General features: G+C 41.6%; 2 protein-coding genes across 3 annotated transcripts in view; one reads left to right on the top strand and one right to left on the bottom strand.

Annotated features, from left to right (window-relative positions):
* Positions 1–15,518, top strand: part of LOC129184635 (XK-related protein 6-like) — an 18,972-nt gene extending 3,454 nt beyond the window's left edge. Inside the window, exons 2-4 of the mRNA XM_054780745.1 lie at positions 1,658–1,854; positions 5,511–5,928; positions 7,401–15,518. Of these exons, the coding sequence (XP_054636720.1) occupies positions 1,658–1,854; positions 5,511–5,928; positions 7,401–7,905 (1,120 nt within the window). The 3' untranslated portion in view covers positions 7,906–15,518. The remainder of the gene's footprint in view (positions 1–1,657; positions 1,855–5,510; positions 5,929–7,400) is intronic.
* On the bottom strand, positions 15,477–26,221 carry enpp4 (ectonucleotide pyrophosphatase/phosphodiesterase 4). 2 transcript variants are annotated; one of them, XM_054780758.1, is made up of 8 exons: positions 26,065–26,221; positions 22,247–22,484; positions 20,974–21,261; positions 20,813–20,917; positions 20,531–20,729; positions 20,239–20,412; positions 19,896–20,165; positions 15,477–16,934 (listed from the first exon to the last, which is right to left on the bottom strand). In XM_054780758.1, exons 2-8 carry the CDS (start codon positions 22,481–22,483, stop codon positions 16,828–16,830), a joined length of 1,380 nt encoding a protein of 459 aa, XP_054636733.1. In that variant the 5' UTR covers position 22,484; positions 26,065–26,221; the 3' UTR covers positions 15,477–16,827. The 2 variants fall into 2 exon arrangements, with proteins under 2 accessions (XP_054636733.1, XP_054636742.1); XM_054780767.1 differs by having other exon boundaries at positions 20,813–20,914.

Here is a 26,221-nt window from a genome sequence, read left to right as displayed (position 1 = left end):
CATCACAACTTACTTTGTTAAAGTGTCACTTAATCTTGCTCTCTTGCTATCATTATAATACTTATGGCTTGTCTTCAAAAACACGAGTTGTGTGTCGACGTTGTGCACCTGAAGCACGTAGTGTGTGCAGCTGTAGACAGTGAGGCTATCACAGGGGTGTCAATGTTGGCAGTGCTGTCAGCAACTTTGCCATTAAATTAGCAGTTTTGCAATGTACTTGCTTCATGTTCGGGTAGCTGTTGAAAAATGTTAAATAAATAAGTCGTTAAAAAATTGCTATTTGCCGTAAAAAAAAAAAATTGCAGACGCAGCAGCGGCACGACACAGCGGCTGCAGTCCGCCCTCCCATGCAGCCCACCACCACAGCTTCAAGAAATCCTAGGGCAAACCCTGAAAGCAGTTGCAAGACTTACATTCTAATATTGTACTGTGGAACTGTCATTAATTTGTTCCAAAAGGTCTGACGAAAACTGAAATGTACAAAAACCGAGGCAATTTTTCCCACAGGAAATAATGTAAATCCAATGAATCCGTTCCAGAAACACTCCAAAATATGAGCAAAAAGTAAATTCTATAGAGAATAATTATAGATATTCATGCAAAATAGTTTGTTTTTACTGAGATTTGTTGGTCGGTTAGTTAAAGGTGCTGTCGCTGAAGAAGAACACCACCGGCTAGCTTATGTTACCAGTAGTCTTTAAAAGAACAGATTGGACAAATAAATGTGTATATTTGCCACTTTTTTGGGGGGAGTTTTTCTGTTTACTTCTATTTTTTTATGACAGAGTATCGGGGACACACTGAAAAAAAATAAAGTCGTACATTTCCGAGAATAAAGTCGTAAATTTATGAGAAAAAAGTCATAAATTTACGAGAATAAAGTCGTAATTTTACGCGTCGCCGTCTCAGAGGGAAAATAGAGCCTAGCTCTTCAGGAAGGAAGGAAATTGAATTTTAAAGCTGTGAATTTACGACTTTATTCTTGTAATATTACATTTTTTTTCTCGTAAATGTACGACTTTATTGTCGTAAATTTACAATTTTATTCGCGAAATCTCAGATTATTTTAAGACTCCGTCGAAACAGGCATTGCATGAGACAGCTATGTAAAAGGGGGACTTGTGCGACCTTTGGCCTTGTGCACAGGTTCTATTTAGACTTTTTTTCTCCAAAATTTGCAACTTTATTCACGTCAATTTACGTCATTTTTCTCATAAATTTAGACTTTATTCTCAAAATCTCGATTTTTTTTTCCAATTAATCCTTTAATCCTCCATCGTAATATTTAGAATGTGCCGAGGTCAATTCAAAAATCAGCCGCGTACCACAAATGGCTCCCGGGCCGCGCTTTGGACACCCCTGACCTAGCGCTATGGGTGTCAGTTGGATGTGCATTACCGCCACCTACAGGTCTGGAGTGGAATATTGCAAATGAATTAACCTCATACCAGCAAGTTTAAGGTTGTTTTAGTTCCATTCTTGTTTTGCTGTGTTTTTTTCAAAGTGTAAGAGGCAAAATATTAGAAATAGCTGTCAGTGTGATGTAGTGCAGCATCAACAATAAACACAATATTGAATGTATTTATTTCATGTCACTGAAATAAAAGCACTCTAATAATACACCTAATAATGTGTCTATTGCCTGTGACCCCTGCAGGTACATTAGGACACTGTACCTGGGCATCATGTCACGTCGTCAGAAGGAGCACCAGCGCCGCTGGTACTGGGCCATGATGTTCGAGTATGCGGATGTCAACATGCTTCGACTGCTGGAGACTTTCCTGGAGTCTGCGCCCCAGCTGGTCCTGCAGCTGTGCATCATGATCCAAGAGAACCGCGCAGAGACGCTGCAATGTAGGTGGACCGCAGGACGTGTCTGCGTGGCGCACGACAGAAGAGCACACAGAACAGCCGTTGTTCAAATGATAATTAGCAATTTGTACGCGTTGTAGTCAGTAATTTGGGTGGAGATGCAGCTGCTTTTTGGATTTGAACTGTGCGTTTCATTCAGGAAAGTACAAATAGTTCAAGAATTGTTCATCATTCACAATGTAGCATCTGTGTGCTACCCACGGGTATTATTCACCACAGTAAGTACATCGCTAGTACAGGGGGTGGATGCACATTCAGTCATCGCTGTGACAGTAAAACAAGTTGTTATTTTAAAAGGGTGTGTGGCCCTTCATAGGGCAGTTACCACATTTGGCTGTCATGCTTCAATATCCAGCCATCCCCATTCATCCAATTAGGCAGTAGATGTGTGTGAGTTCTTCCAGCCAATCAGCTAAAACAGGGCTCTGAAAATCTTTCGTGGCCCCCTACCTGATACTAAATTTGTGTAACTGCGACCCAACCACCCCTGGGAGATGGTCAGAGGCATTTTAGCTTGCGCAAGGGAAATAGCTTTTTAACTGGGCAAGCAAAACACACAGTTACCGACTCACACGGTTAGTGATGTGCGGATCGATACTGAAATATGGGTACCGCCGATACCAATTTTCATGCTGTAAAATCAGCTCTCAAATCAAAATATCGATACTTCGATACGTCAGTCATTTGAGGTAATGCACAGTGTATCATTAGCAGGAACTCTGTGGAAAAGAGTGAAATATTTGAGATTTTGTGTAAATGATATGCGGTTAGGGGGAACTACTTTTTCCTCCGCCTGGGTAAGAAGTGCGTAGTGCAGAAGCCAGTCTCACATTATTGAAAAGGAGCCACGTGTGAATTAGTTTTCATTCTCATATGTTCATTCTTCTTCTTCTTAATAATTAATAATTTATTTAAAATGTTTTTATTTTACTTATTTTCTTTCTTTATTATTAGGGATGCTCCGATGGATCATCCACCGATCGATATCGGCGGATTTCCGTGAAAAATCATATATAAAAGCATATATGCCTCAGTAAACGCCTTTCAACGCCGATCACAAAAGCCGATGGCCTCTGGCTTGCACTATTGTAGCCTGTAAAGATCGCCCCCCCCGCCCACTTTCCTTCACACTGCGCAGGCGTGCCGAGCGTCTGCAGTGTGGGACTTACGGTGAGTTTTTGAGGCTCACGATGTGATCATCAGTCAAACGGCAGCTAGCGTAGCCAACGCTGGACAACACTCACTCGTATGAGCGTGTCTAAAGCAAATAACCGCAAACATAATTAAATGAGCAGCCTCTCTCAGTGGTGGAAGACACCAGGTTTGCCGACTGCTCTCTCACCTGGAGCCCCGCTGCGTGCTACCTGGAAGTCCTGCTAGAACGCCATCAAACGGTGTACACTCACATCCAAACTCTCCTTAAAGAAAGCATCTCATCCCTTGTAAATTTCACGAGTCTCTTGAAAAAGCAAGTCAAATACAAGGTGCCCTAAAAAAACGCATACACCATTTTCTCAAACGGGCGTCCCTTCTGGTCACGATGGGATCGCACGCATCACCAAACGATCCCATTGGTATTGGCGTGCGCTCACGTTCAATGACTGCTCTCATTTGAAGCGCCTGTCGCAGATCTCATAGCGTACACTTTGTCTTTTAGGTATCCCAATAAAAAAAACAAGTCTAGTGTTGTTAGGTCTGGTGAAGGAGGAGGGTATTCCATCAGGGAAGGATCTGATGTTGCGATGGCGGTGCGGGGATGCCCCATCTTGCTGAAAATAAAACTCCTCATCTTCAAAGTCTTCTCAAGTATTTGCAATGACAGACGGTTGCAGCAAGTGTATGCATTTTTTTTGGGACACCCTGTGTGTTTTTGTCTAAATTAAGGTGATTTTATGGTTCCCGTTTTCACATCATGCAGCCAGTATCAGGGGTGCAACCAGGGATTGTGGGCCCCATGAAAAAAAAAAATCATGTTGGCCGCCCCCCCTTTTTATTTTGTAATAACAACCTATTTTTTGGGCGCCCTGAGCAGTCAGGGGATCTTGGAATTGTCCTAAATTTCCCCGTTGTACGGCACCACGGGCCGATAGCACTCATCATAAATACATTTTTAAATGTACACTTAATCTATGTGAACGGTATCAGCATCAGCCGATTTCACTCACTCGGCATCGGCAGCATAAAACCCTGATCGGAGCATCCCTATTTATTCTAGAAATCTAAATTATTTCTATCATATTTATTATAGAGTTTAAAATAAAGAAATTCCAATGTTTTGTATTCTTTATGCTGTGAGCTATAAAATACACTACTTTGTCAAATTTACCAGACAGATACTGTAGTGCAGGGGCGTCAAACTCGTATTCACCGTGGGCCACATCGCAGTCATGGTGGTCCTCAGCGGGCCACTTGTTATAATTCTATTTTAGAATTTTTGTTACATTACATAATACAGTAATGAATAACTATGTAAAAATAGTAATTTTAAATTGGATTTGACAAAAAAAAATCTATAAGGTTTTCTCTCAATATTGACAACAAATACATTTAGCAAGAAAGATTGCCTTTTTGATTTAAAAAAAATATTTTTTTAAGTTGTTTTTGTTAGCAATATTAATTTTGTTTTTACTTTAATATTCAATATTATTATGTATTGTAAATGTAATGGTAAATGTTTATTGAATTATTGTAAAAATATGTTTTAAGTATTACATTTTTTTTATATTATTGTAAAAATATTTGTTATATATTATAGGGTCAATTGTTATATATATATTAAATGTTTACTTATGTAACGACATTTATATTAAATAAAAACAATATTAAATTACAGCATAAATACATATAAAAATACAGTAATATAAATGAAGCTTAAAAAAGACAAAGTTAATATTAATAACAAAATTACAATATATGTACAAATATTTTTTTAAATATTAAAATAAGTGTCCTTTTGACATTCATTATTTCAAGGCTTTAGTGGGCCACATAAAATGATATGGCGGGCCAAATCCGGCCCCCGGGCCTTGAGTTGGACACCTGTGCTGTTGTCTGTTGTCATAAAATATCCATACCAGATTCATATCGCTGATACCAGCCTATACTTTACCCAGTTTCGGATCAGTAAGGAAATCAGTGGCACATCACTGCACACGGAACAGGCGGGTCACGAGACAGAACACTAACTACAATCACGGTGCAAACACCAACATGACAGCACATGCAACAGTTAAGTAAACACACAGAGGGCAACTACCACTACCACTAAGCGGATAATAAACAACTACGTTAACTCGAAACACGCAATTTTTTTAACGAAACAAACTTAACAGGTGTGGCAAAGTATGCTGGAAGCTGCGTTTGAAAACAACGTGGACAAGGGTAGAAAAACAGCGCACATAATAAGGATAGAAATTTTACAAAATGAGTCCAGCTGTCGTGCAGTGTTCTCCGATGACCTTCTATGGTCGAAATTTAGAATCTCTTGAGTATTTATGTTAGCGGAGTTTGACATCACTTCACAAGACACCCCCTGACTGACTCAACCTAAATTTGTGCCCACTCACTTGACGTTTCTCCAAACTTTGCTCCAATAGATGAACTCGGAGGAAATGAAGCGTGTCTCTCTCTCCCTGTAGGCATCTCCTCCCTCGCCTCCCTTCTGTCTCTCGCTTGGGTCTTGGCCTCCTACCACAAACTACTGCGGGACTCGCGTGACGACCAGCGCAGCATGAGCTACCGTGGGGCCCTGCTGCACCTCTTCTGGCGCCTCTTCACCATCTCGTCCCGCGTCCTCTCGCTCGCCCTGTTCGCCTCGCTCTTCCACATCTACTTTGGCATCTTCGTGGTGGTTCATTGGTCTGCCATGGCCTTCTGGGTGGTGCACGGGGGCACTGATTTCTGCATGTCCAAGTGGGAGGAGGTGCTCTTCAACATGGTGGTGGGCATTGTCTACATCTTCTGCTGGTTTAATGTGAAGGAGGGCCAGACACGACAAAGAATGATTGCGTACTACACGGTGGTGCTGGCTGAGAACACCATCCTCACGGGCCTGTGGTGAGTAAGACAGTAAGACACAAGCTCCGTGGGGCCAATGGTGGCCGTGGCCGCCCTTGGTCACTCTCGGGCCACCCCACTGGCCATTTAAACATTTCAGATATCAACTTATTGCCACCCGTATGCGAGTAATGGACCTTTCTATTTCCAATTTCTATCTCCACCAATGCCGCTGTAGTAGCTGGTTGTTTATACTAGGGACCGTCAATAAATTACTATTGCATTGAAGAGGGTTTGTTAAAAAAAAAAAGTCATATATTCTAAATCACACCACAAATTGGTCTATAAAGATGTCAAATGATTAGTCCTACCCTAAAAGTATTTTTTCCAATTTTATCTTTTATTGGGTGGACTTTTATCGAATAAGGGACCTGACTCACAGAGGTTTGTTTCAAAAGCCAAACAATATTCTTGTTCATGCTGTGTAATACAAAAGTAAATTCAGCAATACTTTGGTGGCATTACTTTTAATGCTTTGAAGAGCTAGTTTCATGAACATATTCAATTCCGAAAATTCATGTTTGGAACAAAAGCTTGTTATTATTTAAAAAAAAGGCTCGGTACCGAATTGGATGAGCAAAAAAAAATTGATTGGATCATCCGTAGTACAACCATTTCATCATAATCCTGTGCACAAGCTGGTGAAAACACTGCAGGAGGTTAATATTCATAGTTTATTCCACCTTGACTGCCTGAAGTGCTGTTTGTTTAGAAAAAGGACTGATCAATGTAGATTGGGGGTGTCCCAAAGAATTTGACATCATTTCGCAGGCCAATAATTTTGGCAATTCTTGTTGAAATAACCAAAAACTTGCACAGAATGTACAGAAACAGATCAAGATTTGATCCATCCATCCATCCATCCATCCATCCATCCATCCATCCATCTTCGATGCCACTTATCCTCACTAGGGTCACGGGTATGCTGGAGCCTATCCCAGTCGCCAGTTAACCTAGCATGCATGTTTTGCCCAGCGGAGTTTCGAACTTAGATCTTCCCGATCTCCTGACTGTGTGGCCAACATGCTAACCACTAGGCCATTAAGATTTATTTTTGTTCTGTTTTCAGGTTGAGCCATGCCGTTCACCCCCGAAGAGAAGTCATTTTGCGTCTTGGAATGTGCAGCCGTGTCACAGGCGGTGCACATGTTCAACACTTCTGAATTCGGTCCCATAATACACTTATGATGTTCAACACCTAAACTTTTCAATTTCATTGAGCTAGACTTAATAGTTTTCGAGATAATTGCTTTTAAAACAAATTCTGGGACACCCCGTATATTCATATTCCCCATCAAAGCTGCAACAACTCGCACGCAACTTAAATCTACATTTGGGTCATTGCTGTTCCACTTAAGTCCTGCAGGGGGTTGCAGAAACCAATACTTTGCACGCCTCCATGGGCTGCCGTTGTGGAAACACATTTACCTGTAATTACCTGATTACACTAACATGATTGCACCCACCTGCAGGTACACTTACAGAGACCCGGCGCTGACCGACTACTACGCCGTTCCAGCGTTGTGTGGCGTCTATTTGACATTCGCCGGTGGCGTCCTGGTCATGCTTTTGTACTACGGCTTCCTGCACCCTGCCACCGCTCACCTCCAGCCGAGCCCCGCCTCATCCTGCTGCGCCCAGCTGCTTTGGGGGCTTCCTCTCCCCCCTTCAGCCCCACCCACTGCTCCGCCCACCCCTGCACACATGACCAAGTCCCAGACGGAAGACGATGTGGCCGAGACTTGTCTTCCTGTCTTCCAGGTGAGATCGGTTCCGCCCACCTCCAAGCCCGAGGGCCCACTTATAAAGATCGATATGCCCAGGAAGCGTTACCCAGCATGGGATGCCCACTACGTTGACAGGCGCCTGCGGAGGACTATAAACATCCTACAGTACATCACACCGGCCGCCGTTGGCATTCGCTACCGTGATGGACCCCTGCTGTATGAACTTCTACAGTATGAGTCCTCACTTTGACACACACACACACACATATTTGCACACACACTGTGAACACACATGTTCATGGATACTCACCTTCAGAGATGAATAAGACACACAGCCGTACTCGTGTCATACTTAAGCACAGAGACACTAAAGCAATGTGGCACACTTTAACGCACGCACACTCATAAAAACACACACATTCCTCGCGGGCACCTTCATCCTGAGAGTCTGTTGGCCGTGACTCAACAAGCTGCCTCAAGAGGAGTCCATTGAAAGATACGCTTCTCTATTTGCGTCATATCAATGTTCATTCCAAGTCGTTTACCGTCACATCCGCGTAAAGAACATATTTCAAACCGGATTCATTTGCTACTTGCTGTTTACATTGCATCACACACAAGAAAAGTATGGGAGTGTTGGAGCGCTTCCATGAAATGCCACCAGTGAGGCGCTAGTTCATGGAAGAAATGCTTGATGTACAGTAAATTACAAAAAGAGATCCCCATAATTTGCAACACTCCAAGGAAAACCCCCCTGTAACTAGAGCCACAGATCAAGCAAGTTGATAAAAAGGTCCTAAAGTTGGAATGAGTTTCCACATTTTTAAAGTAAAGGCCACGATTCTAAATCAGGGGTGTCCAAACAAACAGCGAAGGGCCGCGTACCAAAAGGCTGTTGATGTGTTTTAACTTGTAAAAAAGGCTAAAGCAATTCAATATGCTAAGAAGTGACAGTGGAATCTCAGTTTTCGTTTATCATTTATTTATCCATTCCACAAAGTCTGATGAAAACCGAAACGTACGAAAAACTCGACATTTTTTCCATAAGAAATAATGCAAATCCAATCAACACCACACAAGAAGGAGTTTACAGAGAATAATTACGGTTTTACATGCAGGAAAAGCTGCATACACGTCAATGAGCGTTTAACATTACATGTACTTTTATTGAAGACGTGTTGGCGAACACGGCCATGAGTGGAGGGGCGAGGTGAAGGGACGGAAGAGTCACGCGGACGCGGTCTCGCTCACGTCCATTACAAACTTAACTTTAAAGCACGGACGTTTAGAGTGTATACTTGCTCACATGAGCTTCATTGTAAACATCAGTAGCAGCTGCAGTCATCATTACACACACTGGCCCAGCTCACTTTCTGTTATGTGTCCCCCTTATACCGCTCCCCAGCGCAACCTGCGTTAAAGGTTTGTACCTTTACATTACATTCCTACTCTAACAGACGCTGCCGTCGTACTTTTCTGCAAGTTCTCTCTCCAATTCAGTAGTGTTTCTCGTTTTCTTTATCGAAGTTCCGGCACTTGCAGCTTTTTTTGTTGTCGTATTTAATTTTTTTCAGTGCCCCTGAGCGCCTCTTCAGCACACTGTGCTTAGAAGAGGAAGGAAGACGACAGATACGAGTTGTTCATGGTTTTATGTGCCTTGTATGAACAAATAAACCATACACACACGCATCAAAAGCTGATTAAAGGCCGGCATGTGTTTGGTGTCCCAGCTGTAAACGAAACGCTGAATCACCAACGTGTGGATGCTTCGTTTGGGCACTCGATTCCGTGGACTAGTCTGTTAGGTTCATTGTTTGACCAAGACAGTGTATGAAAAACGAGGCATATTTCTTAGCAATAATCTTCCACGAAAACCGAGGCGTAAGAAAAACGAGGTTCCACTGTATTTAAAAGAAGAAAAAAACAGCGTGCTCGTCAACAGAATGTGCTGCCGACCACAATTTGGACACCCCTGTCCTGAATAATCTCCCTCTAAATTCGAAAATGTGTGCTACACAGGGGAGGAATTGTTCTCAAAACTGATGCCCTAAAACAAGTACAACACATTGGACGACAAAGCTCGAAAATGACCAAATAGAAAAATCAGCTCTGGAATTTTAACCAGAGCAAATGCAAGACAATTGCTTTCTTCATCTGTCTATACCCCGTTGACGCCTCCGATACCAACTCATCCAGTGCCACCTACAGCTAAGCTGTGTGATATTTTCCTCTCCCGTAAGGCAAGCTGTTACATTGGCAGGAGTCACAACATGAACATTATGCTGATCGTCATGTCTTGATCACACGTTGCTAGGGTGCTGTCGTAACGCCTTGTGGCGACCGCAACCGGGGAGTGTTTGCATGGCGGGGAAGCAAGCGTCTTTGGCATCAAACAGGGTAAACTTGTGTGTTTAGTGTTGCACGTGGTGCAGTTTGAAGAAGTACAAACACACACGCACACAAATTAGTGTCATTTTATTCTAATCCGTTTTGTTTCTTCTCCAAATGTGTTGTGTCTTTGCACGAGAGTTTGCCAAGTAATGCTGATCGTGAGCCTGATGCTACTCTTTGTTTACAATGACTACAACTGACCAAAAGTATTCTGGTTTTGAGTGTTTGAGACTGAATAATGGCTTGGGGATTTATTTAAAAGCTCAAAAGAGCACTGAAATATTTGGAAATTCCATATTTGTGATCCCTGAAAATGATTGTACTGTATTACTCGTGCGGGATCGAGGATCTTTTTCAAAATGTTTCGTCATCATCGGCGTTATATTTATGATAATGATATACCAGTCGTAGCTTTCTCTTTATGATCGTGACCTTTTCGCATGGATTGGGTGGGAGAAACCACATGGTTGCGCTGCCTTACAGTGAGCCATGCGCCATCCATTTCTATTAAAGTCGCCAAACATGTGTCCTTGCCCTCTAAAGGACATCTGGGAAAATTCAAACGGATTCAGTTCAGATTGAAACTACCATTGCAGGAGTTAGCTCACGTTACTTTCTATGGTGCTGCAGTTCACTTGCTGCCAACAGATCAGTGCGAACACGCAATACAGTCATATGTTCATGCCATCAATTGGCCGCTACTCCCGCGTAATGTGGTGCACATGTGTGACACACACACACATATGCGCCATTATGGTGCAAAAAGGGCAGATTGTCTTTTTTTAATTCTATGGTGCAACTTGATTACTGCCTTTAGTTAGTGGCCACAGGGCTGCAACCACACGGACCACTGCTATGCAACTCTCCCACGCCGGGAGATGTGCTTAGTTAACACACAAAACGCACACCACAGTTTTGTCCTGTGCTGCGGGGTTGTAAACTAGTGAAAAGTCGTGTCATAATAACAACAACGTGGGATGTATCCCTACCTCACCACTTGAACACACACTCGTACGGGCCCGTTAATCTCTGTCCCCTTTTAGGAGAAGACTCACATGGTGCTATCAAGTGAATTTGGGTGGCTTTTGTATCATCATAGTGACTGTGTGATGGGGATTGTATACGTATATGCTTCATGTGTGCCGCATTCAAAGCAGCAACACTCTCTGACACATGCCTTACCCACTCGACAGGAGTGGACGTGGACGCTTTTTATTTGCGAGAGAACATCCAGAGGGTGTTGGTGCTTCACGTCCATGTGGACACGCGCTGTGCAGTAAGCATGTGTGTGAACCCAGTGTACCGTGCCATGTAGATGAACGCAGCCGGGATGTGCTGTATGTGTCGGAGATTGTGAGTTTCTTCCAGCTTCTTTGTGTTTGCGAGTCCACAGGAGCTGCCCTGCTGACTCGTCACACCCAACAGTCGTACTGCGCAATCACACAGCAGGTGTTTCACACCAAAATCAGGTCAGACATTACCAAAAAATACTGTATAATAATTGATGTGGTGATATTAATGCTATAATAATACTGACATACAGTTAAGCCCAGAAGCATACGGACAGCAATTGCGCTGTTACCTCGGTTTTTGTTATTAATTTCTTTTAAAAGGCTCGACGTACAAAAATCGAGGCAGTGTTTCCCACAGGAAATAACGCAAATCCAATTAATCCATTTCAGAAACCCAGAATATTAACAAAAAAAGTACATTATTGTTGTTTATGCGGACTTTCCGCACATCCTGGCGAGATTGAATTCAAGGGTGTTTTTTCGTCTTTTATCAGTTTGCTGTCACCTGCAACTTTCTTTGGCCCCATGGAGGGTTATTTAGCCGTTGAACTCAACGTTTAAGGTGCTTCGCTTGTTCGGGCACTTGATTTTGCGGAACGGAACAGTGCGGGGCAAACTGACTAGTTTGTTTGTAAAAACCGAGGCAAAATTTTGGTGAAAATTTTCAACACAAACCGAATTACCGTAATTTCTGGTATATAAGCACCGGTGTTTAAGCCTCACCCAATAAATTTAGAGAGAAAAACGTATTTTGTGTTAACATTTTTGGCTTTCTGGAACGGATTAATTGGATTTACATGATTTCTTATGCGAAAAACGTATTCGGTTCAGGTGCGTTTCGGTTAGAGTCGGACGACTAATGACACTAACCAAGGTTCCACTGTATTCATGCTTTTGCTTTAATACACTATCACAATGGAGGGAGATAAAGCAAACTAGATGTAACTGAAGTGTAGACTTTATAGAAGGGGCTTCACAAAACATGCCATAATAACTGCAAATATAATCATCATTTATCATATAAAAATGATGATTGCATAAAAATACTTTGCTGGCAATGATTGACAAAAGTCTGGGCTGCATGGACCCCACCAAATTCAGAGCTCTCTACCCTGGAGGTGTTTGTCGAAGCAGGAGAACAAACAAAGCCACTTTGCTTAGTTATTACTGTCACTTTCATAGGAGCAGACACTTTAGGATACCATCCAAATCCTTCATGGTGGTTGTGATAGACGAATGAGCTATGATGTTGGTGGTGGCCTTTCTTTTCCACCGGAAGGTGCTGCCATATGATTGGGAGACACAATGAAGTGCAAAAAGTTCATCCGTGTAGCTTGACTGTCGTCATCAAACACCTACGACACGAAGCTAAGATGCGGATGTTGGTTTTAACACATACGCATCCTTCAGTTTCTGCTTCAGTGGTGGAAAAAGCTTCAATGGAAGTCTACACTTCAATCGCATCTTAATTGTTTGGCTTCAGATCCATTGTCGTGCCAATGAAGAGGGAAAAAACGTGTACTTGTGGACCTAAGTGTATGTCCCGCTTTGCATGTGTGGTGCTCAGACTTGATTGTAGCCTCAGGTATCTCCTCCTTATCGCTTTTGTTTCGCTACACGCAAATCTGCCGCATTGCACATGGAAAGTGCCCTCCTTTCTGTTGTTTTTCTGCTGTTGTATGGCTTCACATTCACAGCTATGCAATGTTACACACACACACACACACACACACACACACACACACACAAAGGTTCTGGGCACCATCACTGTTCTCAAGTATACTTTGATTTCTCATCAGTTTTTTGCCTTTTTGTTTGGAACAATGCTTTTATTTTCTTGTCCTTGACTTGCTGTTTTTTGCATTTGGAGATCATATTTTTCTATTTATTTATTTTCTATTTTCAGAATGTTTTCAAACGAGTTGGGAGATTGTTGTAACATGACTTTAGGAACAAGTGAGGAATGTGAATACTTTAATGTTCCACTATCAGGGTTTGCAGAGCATACGAGGCTAATGCGGTTGGTTAGGCTACGTGCGAATGCTACTGTGTGTGTCACTCACACTTTTATAAGCCGCATTTTTGGGGGAAAAAAAAAAAAAAGCGTGCACCATACTTGTAGAAGAAAGAGTATTAGGGCCACGTTGGAAAAAAAAATAGAGAATAAAGTTGTAAGTTTAGGAGAAAAAAAGTCGTAAATTTATGCGAACAAAGTCAGAATGTTACCTTTGGCCAAGGCCAAAGAGCTATGCTCTATTTATTACGTATGACACGTAATATTACCATTTTATTCTCGTAAATTTACGACTTTATTCTCGTAATATTAAGACTTTTTTTCTTGTAAATTTCCTGACTTTATTCTCGTAAATGTATGACTTCATTCTCGTAAATGTATGTCTTTATTCTTGTAAATTTACAACCTTTTTTCTCGTAAATTCACGACTTTTTTCTTCTAAATTCACAACTTTATTTTTGTAATATGACTACTTCTTTTCTCGTAAATTCGCAACTTTATTCTCGTAATATTATTACTTTTTTTCTTGCATATTCACAACTTTATTCTCGTAAATTTACAACCTTTGAAAAAAAATAACCTGAGATTTCCAGAATAAAGTCGGAAATTCACGAGAAATAAAGTCGTAAATTGACAAGAATAAAGTCACATTTATGAGAATAAAGGCGGGAATTTACGAGAAAAAGTTGTAAATTAACGTGAATTTATGAGAAAAAAGTTGGAGATTAACGTGAATTTACAAGAAAAAAGGTCGGAAATTAACGACTTTATTCTCCTAAATTTACGACTGTTTTTTCTCGTAAATTTATGACTGTTCTCATAATATTACAACTTTTTTTCTCAGAAATTCACAGCTTTATTCTTGTAAATGTATGATTTTTCTTCTTGTAAATTTATTACTTTATTCTCGTAATATTAAAACTTTTTTCTCATAAATTTACAAGAATAAAGTCGTAAATTTACGAGAATAAAGTCGTGAATTTATGAAAAAAAGGCGTAAATTTATGATAAAGTCGTCGATTTACGACTTTTTTCTTGTAAATTCAGCCTTTATTCTCATAAATGTCATATGACTTTATTCTTGTAAATTTGCGACTTTATTCTCTGAATATTTCAACTTTTTTTCTGGAAAATTCACGAGTCCTAAATTTATGAGAAAAAAAGTCATACATTTCTGAGAATAAAGTCATAAATTTACAAGTTTTTTTTCTCTCGAAATCTCAGGTTATTTTTTGTTTCAATGTGGCCCATCATAGTTTAATATGGTGCCATGAATCCATGCTTTTATTTTGTGTTCTTCAGCTTGAAAAGAAGTAGCTGTAGCACCTGTGCTAAAGATGTGCTTTTGTTTTCTTGTGGCAGTTTTGATTGTAAATACCCTTTTTTTGTGAACTCTCCTAAGTTTGCTTTGCTCGATGTTTGACGGCTCATTCCGAGGCTAGTAAATGTTCTCTGTAATAAATATCCAGAATGTAAGGTGAGAGAAGAGAAATACAAGTTGTTCTTTCTAGGCGTCTGTGCCACTGTGTTGTCCCGACTAGAAGCACAATGATAGATGATACGGTATCAGTAGACAGGATCAGAGAGCTGTTTGGCAGGTTTCTGCAAGAGCAGCATTTTTTGTTTGTGCATCATTGAGCTTGCTTAGCATATTAAACACAGTTCGCAGTGTTTTGGTAATGCAACGTTAATTTTCATGCATTATAAGGTGAGAGTCGACCCAGGAAGCGACTGGTCGTCGGGGAGCCAAATGTCTCAGTGGAAACACGAGAGACACGAGCATGTGCCGTGTACCTCTGCTTTCTTTGTGTATTCTTTGTCTACAGTAGTGTCTGGGAAAGAGTTCAATATTTTCACAAATGGCTGGAAAATGTCTTATTTTTCTTACAATACCTCCTGAATAGTAAAGTCTATTTATCTGTGAAGAAGCAAAGATTTACGACGATGCCGAACACGACATAGAAATGAGTCAATTTAAATAACATACGAAAACAATAGAGAAATGTACGTCAGTATTGATTTTATATATTTACCTTTTGTTACATTGTATTATTGTGACTGCCATGGAGAGAAAAAAAATCTATATAAAGGGAATATGAATTCATTCTTTCAAATGTGTCCTATTTTCCTTTCCTCAGAAACACGCACACACGCGCGCACACACACACACACAATGTACAAATTACAGAGTTTATTCACTTTAAAAGTCTCTTTTCAGTAGTAAAACAGTAACTTTAAAACTGTAACACAAAAAGGTGTGAAACGTGTATCTTGAAAGATAAAAAAAAGAGCACGAGTACCATCATCCCCACTAAATTTAGAAAGAAAAACAGATCGGAACATATACAGTGGTGTGAAAAAGTCTTTGCATCTTTCCTGATTTCTTATTTGCATGTTTGTCCCACTTGAAAATGTTTCGGATCATCAACAAGCTTAGATATTAGTCAATGACAACACAACTGAACATAAAATGAAGCTTTTATGTGAAACTTTTTATTATCAGCGGAGAAAAATCATCCAAAGCTACATGGCCCTGTGTGAAAAAGTGATTGCCCCCTAAACCTAATAACTGGTTGGGCCACCCTGAGCAGCAACAACTGCAATCAAGCGTTTGTGATAACTTGCAATGAGTCTCTTACAGCGCTGTGGAGGAACTTTGGCCCACTCCTCTTTGCAGAATTGTTGTCATTCAGTCACATTGGAGGGTTTTTCGGACATGAAGCGCCTTTTTAAGGTCATCCCACAGCATCTCAATAGGATTCATGTCAGGACTTGGACTAGACCACTCCAAAGTCTTCATATTGTTTGTAAACCATGTCATAGTACCATAACCAGGACCTTGTTTTAAAAAAATCACATTTTATTGGGCAGTGCTTACAGGATGTAACACATCAGAATTCACAGCAGTGTGACTTTTCCCAGCTTTAAAGCATTAGAAAGTATTTAGATGTATCTTTGAATAAAATAAGTCCAGTGTGACACAATGACAGCGTGTCTTTTTCTGATAACCACGTCTTCATGACAGTACTTTGGTTTTACGAACACACAGCGCAAGTTCAAATCAGATCCCTGAGACACTGCTTGGGGCTGTCCAGAACATGTACGTACGTATAATGTTGTCGTCTCCTGTGTAACATATCGTACTGTACATCGCTGACATTCATCATTGGATATGCACAAACATGGTTTAAAAAAACTGCACATGTAAATATTGACGTAAGTCCAAAAGCAAAACCAGAGAGACAAATCCTAAAAAATGTGTGTTGGAATTTTTACATAGCAAAAATGACTTTTTTGGTGTGTCATGGCAACTTGGGAACGAGTTTGGCTAGTTTTGTTTTACTGCCTTCCACCTGTCTGCCAGCCTGCGTCATTTCTGGTCAAATGACATTTTTTTTCCATCAAGCAAATACAATAGTTCAGTGTGGGTAAAGTGCACGAGCAGGCAACACAGACCCAATTGAGTTGGGCTCCCTTACGTCAGCAAGGCTTCGTCTTCATCGTTGCCGTGTTCAACTTGTAGTCTGCAGGACGACCGGAGGACCGAAGGCTGTCGCCAGCGGCACATCCGCTTGAAGAGTACTGTGGAGAAACAAATGACAGCACATTTCACTTCATGAACAGCGTAGAGTGTTATTAGAACACAGCAGTGCTTCTAGAATCATACAGTGGTGTGAAAAAGTGATTGCCCCCTAAAGCTAATAACTGGTCAGGCCACCCTTAGCAGCAACAACTGCAATCAAGCGTTTGTGATAACTTGCAATGAGTCTCTTACAGCGCTGTGGAGGAATTTTGTCCCACTCATCTTTGCAGAATTGTTGTAATTCAGTCACATTGGAGAGTTTTCCAGCATGAAGCGCCTTTTTAAGGTCATGCCACAGCATCACCAACAGATAGCCGGACATTCCCCTTCAGGATTTTTTGGTAGACAGCAGAAAAATGATGACAGCAAGTCTTCCAGGTTCTGAAGCAGCAAAACAGCCCCAGATCATCACACCACCACCACTCTATGTCCGCTCCCTGGATGTTCACCGGTGTAAACATCTCACTTTACACCGGTGAACATCCAGGGAGCGGACATAGAGTTGGTAGACAGCTACAAATTCCTGGGTGTTCACCTTAACAACAAGCTGGACTGGTCCGTCAACACCCACGCCCTCTACAAGAAGGGCCAGAGTCGCCTTCACCTGCTGAGGAGACTGAGGTCCTTTGGTGTGTGCAGGACTCTTTTACGGACCTTTTATGACTCTGTGGTGGCCTCAGCCATCTTCTATGCTGCGGGCTGCTGGAGAGGGGGCAGCACGGACAGGGACAGGAGCAGGATAAATAGACTGATCAGGCGAGCTAGCTCTGTCCTTGACGGTCCCCTGGACTCCGTGGAGGAGAGAAGGATGTTGGCTAAGCTGAAATCCATCATGAACAACACCTCTCACCCGCTACATGACACTGTTGTTTCCCTGAGCAGCTCCTTCAGCACCAGACTGTTACACCCACGGTGTAAGAAGGAGAGGTTCCGCAGGTCCTTCATACCGACCGCTGTCAGGCTCTACAACACCTGCACCACCTGAACCATGTTGTAGACACTATGCTTTCTTTACACTGTTCTCTTTACTTGTCTTGCTGCTGTAACAAGTAAATTTCCCCGCTGTAGGATAAATAAAGTACATACATACATACATACACCACATTCTACTGTTATGTTCTTTTTCTGAAATGCGGCGTTATTTTTACGCCAGATTAATGGGACACACACCTTCCAAAAAGTTAAACTTTAGTCTCGTCAGACCACAGAGTATTTTCCCAAAGGTCTTGGGGATCATCAAGATGTTTTCTGGCAAAATTGAGACGAGCCTTAATGTTGTTTTTGTTCAGCAGTTGTTTTCGTCTTGGAACTCTGCCATGCAGGTCGTTTTTACCCAGTGTCTTCTGTATGGTGGAGTCAAGAGTACACTGATGAACACTTGACTGAAGCAAGTGAGGCCTGCAGTTCTTTGGATGTTGTTGTGGGGTCTTTTGTGACCTCTGGGGTAGGTCATCGCTGTGCTCTTGGCTGGCCATTCCTGGGAAGGTTCACCTCTGTTCCATGTTTTCGCCATTTGTGGATAATGTCTCTCACTGTGGTTCACTATAGTCCCAAAGCTTTAGAAATGGCTTTATAACCTTTTCCAGACTGATAGATCTCAATCACTTTTTCACACAGAACCATGTAGGTTTGGAATTTTTTCTCCCTTTTCATTAAAAACTGCATTTTGTGTTTAGTTGTGTTGTCATTGACTAATATTTAAATTTGTTTGATGATCTCAAACATTTAAGTGTGACAAAAAAAAAAAAATCAGGAAGGGGGCAAACACTTTTTCACACCACCGTATATATTTGTGTGTGTGTATATATATATATATATATATATATATATATATATAAATAAAGGGTGAAGGTGGGTCCCGCTGCCAAACCAGTTGAGAACCAGCGCTCTAGCGCAACCTATTACTGGATTCATGGAAACAACAAGCTTCAGATTAATCGACCACGAGAAAATAAACTCATCAAACGTTGTGGACTGTTGGGTCTCAAAAAGGTTCTAGGTCAGGGGTGGGCAAACTTTTTGACTCGCAGGCCACATTGAGTTAACAAAATTGGCCTGGGGGGGCGAGACTATATATTTGATACATGCACTCTATTTTACACTTAAAATTTAACAGTCCACCTGGAATTATAGTGTCATACAATCATGTATGTATGTGCTTGTGTCCCTTTTTTCAGGAGCATTTTAAATATCAGATCATATCAAATAACAAAATGAAATTTGACAGGTTTTTTATACTAAATAAGACAACCGGAATGTACATGAATAAAGGGTGTGATATACAATATGAAGTACTGTATGAACACTAAAACATTAACTATTGAAGAGTACCGTATGTGAATGTGGATAGGTTAAGTTGTGTTTGGCACCGTGGGTGAGGTAGTTGTCTGGATTGCTGCATATGAAAAGCTACTTAAACCATCAAAAGGTTGTCTCGGATGGACTCTGACTACTAGCAAGTCATGTTACCAGCTTGAATTTTGATTGAATTACATTGAAAGCAACCAGATGTGGCCCCCGGGCCATAGTTTGCCCACCCCTGTTCTAGGTAGACCTTTAAAATGCAAAAAAAGGAGGACGTGGGAGTGAGACAGAAACATTTTTGAGTGCGCAATTTATTGCAAAATCACCTGATCACGAGTTTAAGATTGCTTATATCAAAAAATGTTCTGTCTCACTCCCATTTCTTCTTTTTGCATTTTCAAGCTGTACTTACGACCTCTTTTTAACAGCGCAAAATGTATCTTGCAATTCTTCAAACTGTCTCGGGAGTGTAATCGGACGTTGCAGCCCTAATCTTATCTCATTTAGATTATCAGGTGGTATGCAGAATGCTGGTGCCAGCAACTAAATAAATAAATATTCTCAGGTTCTCAATAGTATTTCAAATTAGGGGGGTTCGTGAAACAAAATCTGCGGCACAAATTAAGCGAGAACCGCTAGAACACAGACATCCTTACCAGATATGGTAGTGAGCACGATAAGGCCACCAATCACCAAGCCCACAATTACGGCCACGTTCCAGTTGGCCTCAGCTACCAGCATGACCAGGATGTTACCCAGGGTGCCGTTGTTGGGCTGCGGGGGCACACCTAGCAGGTGGCACATGAGCGGGTAAACGTCCACGCTCTGCAAACTTGTCACTCGAAAGCCGCTTTGAAAGCTGGGCCCCGCTGCTGCCAGGAAGGGATGCATGCTGGGCAGCGAGTTGTCATAGCCGTGATCCCCCACTGAGGAACGGAACAGAGGGGCTCAGTGTGGTCAAGAAGAGCGGTGTTTGTCGTGTCACACTGCAAGTCGTACGTCTGGGAAGCGCGTTCCCTTGCTGTACGATCGTCCATCCCTCATCAGCGATCAGTATGATGGGCTGGATGCGCTCGTTGTGGCGGTAGTGCAGCCTGTCAGGGATGCCCTCCTTTAAGTAGGCGGTCATGTTTGGGTGGCACTTATCCAGCAGGGCAAAGACAGCCTCAGTCTCTGCAAAGTCACCGAGGAAAAGGATGACATGCCAGCAACTCATTTGGCCTTCCAGCGAATAATAAATGACAAATAAGCAGGAAGTAAATGATGTTGAAGTCTACAATTGGTTGGTTACTGTTGTTTGGGATGAGGGCTGCGACGGGGGTGAGGTCCACCAGTGTGTAGTTGTCAGCATGTAAGCAGTCATCCAGGCGTATGAGGCGTTCGGTTGAGCACTGAGCCATGCCGTGGTCGCTGGTCACCAGGACGTTGATGTGACCCCACAGGCCGGTTCTCTTCAGCTCAGATATCATCAAGCCGACGTTGTCATCTACCTGGGGGCATGAATAAGGATGCAGATGTTGGCATTTTGCCGAAATGCCAGAATTTCTAAACGCAAACCAGGAAAAGTTCCTACTTCCTTCAGTGCTTGGCTCATGTCCTCAGTATTTTCAGGTCCAAACAAGTGTCCCGAGTGGTCTGGCTCCTCCCAGTAGAGCGCTCCAAATATCACCCCTTCCTGCTGGAATGGGACAACTCCTTTAATTGAAATCAAAACGTCCAAATAAACGTTTCTACCTTCTCACTTCCCAGGATCCAGTTTGTCACGTTGCTCAGACGCTCCTGGAAGGTCACATGAGAGTTGTAGGGAAAGAAGTGCGTGGGTGTTTGGTTGTGGATGGACACATCAGAGCCGGGCCACATGGCCGCCGCTGTCTTGTAGCCAGCTTTCTGCACGGAGATCCAGAAAGGTGTGGCCTCATTCCACCACATCGGGTCCTTGCTGTTACTGAAGTGCTTGTGGCTGATGGGGTCGTACATTGAACTGGCCACGATGCCGTGAGACTCTGCATGCAGTCCCGTCACCTGGGGGAGAAGCACAACACTTACTCAACTACAAATTCCTATTCCCGAATAAATTGAAGAATATCTGGAAACTATTCACAACGCGTCCATTTTTCCAAATTTTGTTACTTCACAGCTTTATTCCAAATTGAAATAAATGAATCTTTTTCTTCCGAATTTTTTCCTTGGTGTTGGGAGGAATCTTTGCAAACATTAAAAATAAAAAACTAATCACATGTACATACGCTGATGTCAAGAAGTGTTTGCCCCCTGCCTGATCTCTGTTTTTTGCACGTTTGTAACACTTAAATGTTTCAGATCATCAAACAAACTTAAATATGACAACACAACTGAACATAAAATGCAGTTTTTAAATGATTTTTTTAATTGAGAAAAAAATCCAAACCTACATGGCCCTGTGTGAAAAAGCGATTGCCCCCTAAACCGAATAACTGGTTGAGCCACCCTTAGCAGCAACAACTGCAAAGGGTTTGACCTCTACTTGCAATGAGTCTCTCACAGCGCTGTGGAGGAATTTTGGCCCACTCATCGCTTTTTTTAAGGTCATGCCAGAGCAACTCAATAGGATTCAGGTCAGGACTTTGACTAGGCCACTCCAAAGTCTTCATTTTGTTTTTCTTCAGCCATTCAGAGGTGGACTTGCTGGTGTGTTTTGGATCATTGTCCTGCTGCAGAACCCAAGTTGGTTTCAGCTTGAGGTCACAAACAGGTGGCTGGACATTCTCCTTCAGGATTTTTTGGTAGACAGCAGAATTCATGGTTCTTTGTTGATTCTAAATTGTCCATCAATATCAATCTTAGTGTGAATGGTTGTTTGTCTAGGTGTTCCCTGTGATTGGGGACAAGTCCAGACCCCAAAAACGGACGCACGTCACTGATTAGGCAACCGTACACCTCCTCTTTTCTCAACAACCCACTCACTCACACAATATAGGCGTATAGGCTTATTCATGTAGACATTCATGCGTAGACACATGAGGCTTACCAGGCTATAGTGATTGGGAAACGTCTTTGTGGTGAAGACGTTGGTGAGGTGCTCCACCAGGACCCCGTGGTTATAGAAGAGCGTCAGGTTGGGCATCGGGAACCTCTGCAGGTAGTCTGCTCGGAAGCCATCGAACGATACCAGCAGCAGCGGAGGAGGACGCTGCTGGGACGCGGCACTTAGCGTCAGAAGCGCACAGGCGCCGTACAGGAAGCCCAGCTGTATTCTGAGGAACATGCTGAAAGAGAAGTAATTTCACAGTCGCGCCAGCATTCCTACCCAGAAGAAATGGAAAGCATGCCGGTTCATTCTGTCCTGCCAGGTCTTTGCTGTGTTTTTTCATATCTGTTTTACACTTTGATTGCAGTTTGACACAACATTGTCACATTTTAGTTGTTATACACTCACTAGCCACAACCAGGGGTGTTGGGGGGTTGGAATGGTGCACCTGGGCAAGAACAAGATGTTTTTTCTCCTATTTAAATATGTCAGTTACACAAACCAACCTTATGAATGTTAAGATAAAATAAATGTTGCTGTAAAAGTTCCATAATAAGTTTGCTTTAATCAAATTAAGACTGAGATGAACGGCACCCGCCTTGCAAAAATGCAACAGGTACGACAGGTAGAGTGGTGTGGAAAAAGTGTTTGCCCCCTTCCTGATTTTTTTTTTTTTTCCTGTGTTTGTCACACTTAAATGTTTCAGATCATCAAACAAATTTAAGTATTAGTCAGTCACAGCACAACTGAACACAAAACGCAGTTTTGAAATGAAACTTTTTGTTATTAAGGGAGAAAAACAATCCAAACCTACATGGCCATGTGTGAAAGAGTGATTGCCCCCCCTTGTCAAAACACAACTTAACTAGGACTCATTGAGATCTATCAGTCTGGGAAAAGTTAGTGTTCCCTTGTTCATCGAAGGGGACAGATTCCCAAAAAAGCCTGCAGTAAGTAAAATCTGTGAAGTAGCCAAATTCTTTTTTTTTTTTTTTACAATTATGTAAACCCCTTGCCACACACTTCATACACTTTTCTCAGACAGGCAATAACATTTTCTCACATTTCTCTCTTGTTTAAACACTTTTCTGGACACAGAAAACAATGGACGGTGAAGAGAGCGTGAAGAGAGACACACTCAACTTCCTACAATGCAATTCTCCTTAAAAAGGGCCTGGCTCAGCCTCCAACAGCGTTCATAAGATGTAATTAAAAAAAAAAAAAAATTCAGGGAAAGAGCAAATCTGCGAAAGGTGAACCGCGATAAAAGCGAGGGAATACTGTAAAGCCATTTCTAAAGCTTTGGGACTCTAGAGAACCACAGTCAGAGCCATTATCACAAATGGTGAAAACATGGAACAGTGGTCGACCAACCAAAGTAACCCCAAGAGCGCAGTGACGACTCATCCAAGAGGTCACAAAAGACCCCACAACAACATCCAAAGAACTGCAGGCCTCACTTGCCTCAGTTAAGGTCAGTGTTCATGACTCCACCATAAGAAAGATGTTGGGCAAAAACAGCCTGCATGGCAGAGTTACAAGACCAAAACCACTGCTGAACAAAAAGAACATTAAGGCTTGTCTCAATTTTTCCAGAAAACATCTTGATGATCCCAAAGACCTTTGGGAAAATACTCTGGTTTGACGAGACAAAAGGGTAAATTTTTAGAAGGGTTCAAGATTCAAGATTCAAGAGAGTTTTATTGTCATGTGCATAGTACAACAGCAGTTATACCATGCAATGAAAATCTTATTCTGTTCATTCTCCCAAGAAAAGAAAGAAAACAAATGAGAATAAGAACATAAGAAACATAAACACATAAACATATATACCAATAAATTAAGCAACAACAACAGAAGAGACATTAATACAAGTAAATAATCCCATTACATCTGGCGTAAAAGTAACACCACATTTCAGAAAAAAAATATCATACAGACAGTAAAATATGGTGGTGGTAGTGTGATGGTCTGAGGCTGTTTTGCTGCTTCAGGACCTGGAAGACTTGCTGTGATAAATGGAACCATGAATTCTGCTGTCTACCAAAAAATCCTGAAGGAGAATGTCCGGCCATCTGTTTGTGACCTCAAACTGAAACCAACTTGGGTTCTGCAGCAGGACAATGATCCAAAACACACCAGCAAGTCCACCTCTGAATGGCTGAAGAAAAACCAAATGAAGACTTTGGAGTGGCCTAGTCAAAGTCCTGACCTGAATCCTATTGAGGTGCTGTGGCATGACCTTAAAAAGGCGCTTCATGCTGGAAAACCCTCCAATGTGACTGAATTACAACAATTCTGTAAAAATGAGTGGGCCAAAATTCCTCCACAGCGCTGTAAGACTCATTAGGCCATCAGACTTCTCAACGAAGCACTCACACAAGCCGCACGCAACACACACTCATAGCACTTTATTTATTTATTTATTTATTTATTTATTTTATTTGTATATTTATTTGTATTAATGTCTCTTCTGTTGTTGTTGCTTAATTTATTGGTATATATGTTTATGTTTCTTATGTTCTTATTCTTTCTTGTGTTTTCTTTCTTTTCTTGGGAGAATGAACAGAATAAGATTTTCATTGCATAGTATAACTGCTGTTTTACCATGCACATGACAATAAAACTCTCTTGAATCTCTTGAATCTTGAATTACAAGTGGAGGTCAAATTCTTGATCGGAGTTGTTGCTGCTAAGGGTGGCCCAACCAGTTATTCGTTTTACGAGGCAACCACTTTTTCTCACAGGGCCATGTAGGTTTGGATTTGTTTCTCCCTTAATAAAAAAATAATAATTTATAAAATGCATTTTGTGTTCAGTTGCATTGTCTTTGACTAATTTCGAAATTTGTTTGATGATCTGAAACATTTAAGTGTGACAAACATGCAAAACAATAAGAAATCAGGGTGGGGGCAGACACTTTTTCACACCACTGTATATCCTGTGTATGTCAATGCTCTCATTTCATGTATCACCCCACATAATTGTTATATATCGGCTTTTTTCAGCCCTCGATATCGGCATCGGCCCCAAAAATCCATTTGCTTCTTGATTTCTTTTAACACCATCCTTTCATACAGGACAGGGAAAAATAATGTAAATGACGAATGTTGGAAAGTGAAATACTATGTGTCAACAAGTAAAAGTTACGGTGTGGATGAATCGTCAGTAATAGACGTGAGGGAAAGGTGGGATTAAATATAAAATCTGCTGCTTTCTACTCCTTTTCAGACATGTTGAATTGTGCAAATGTAACCATTTGGTGTTCCTGGACAGAAAGCAAAACCAGCAAGGAAGTACTAACAATGGAAAATCAAAGGAAAAACGTGTTCTTTGGACACACAAAACAATGAATGCTATCAGCAATGCAAATGAGCAGCTGAAAACCGGTGCTGCTGGCGAACCATGAAGTCCAACCTGGACTGCGAGAAGATGAAACTAAATCATGTTGGGATTGTTGAAGAATAGCTTTTAATTCAGTGTGGGTTGCGCTGCAGGAGGCATCTCCTATTAACAAAAACTGATGTGCCTTTCAATAATTATTGCAACACCTCAGAAAATGTCAGGTGGCAAATCATTTGCACTGCATTGAACAAATTGCGCCTGGAAAGTTAACTCAACCGCTTCAAAGGCAGGCTTTGGACTTGGATAACGTTATCCAACTTTGACTTAACACATGCGTGTGTACGTTTATGAAGGGAGAATTGCGCAACAAAATACAACACAACGTCAGAGTCAACAATTCAATGCGAGAGTCTTTCGTGTTTTTCATGAGCACAGCGTTTGTGTGTCAACGTACAGAAAACAGTTTACTTTACCTTAAAGGTTTGATAAGCTGTCCTTCAGCGGCTTTCACTGCTCCGTCTTTGTTTTTTCAGCATCCACCACCGTCCACCCATGACCCGGTAGTTTCCTCGAGTCACAGTACAAGGATATCGTGATATATTGTATTTAGATTGTACTTCCGGCGTCGCC

Source organism: Dunckerocampus dactyliophorus, chromosome 1 (assembly GCF_027744805.1).
Source record: "Dunckerocampus dactyliophorus isolate RoL2022-P2 chromosome 1, RoL_Ddac_1.1, whole genome shotgun sequence".
Lineage (NCBI taxonomy): Eukaryota > Metazoa > Chordata > Actinopteri > Syngnathiformes > Syngnathidae > Dunckerocampus > Dunckerocampus dactyliophorus.
This window is presented reverse-complemented; position numbering and strand designations above follow the sequence as displayed.

Bases quoted from the DNA above. Each gene is read 5' to 3' on its own strand.
- enpp4 (XM_054780758.1), bottom strand. From the start codon at position 22,483: ATGTTCCTCAGAATACAGCTGGGCTTCCTGTACGGCGCCTGTGCGCTT. The intron at 20,166-20,238 runs GTACGACTTGCA...TCCGTTCCTCAG, and splicing joins AGGGAACGCGCTTCCCAGAC to TGGGGGATCACGGCTATGAC. The intron at 16,935-19,895 runs GTAAGGATGTCT...GTTTCTCCACAG, and splicing joins CGTGCTCACTACCATATCTG to TACTCTTCAAGCGGATGTGC.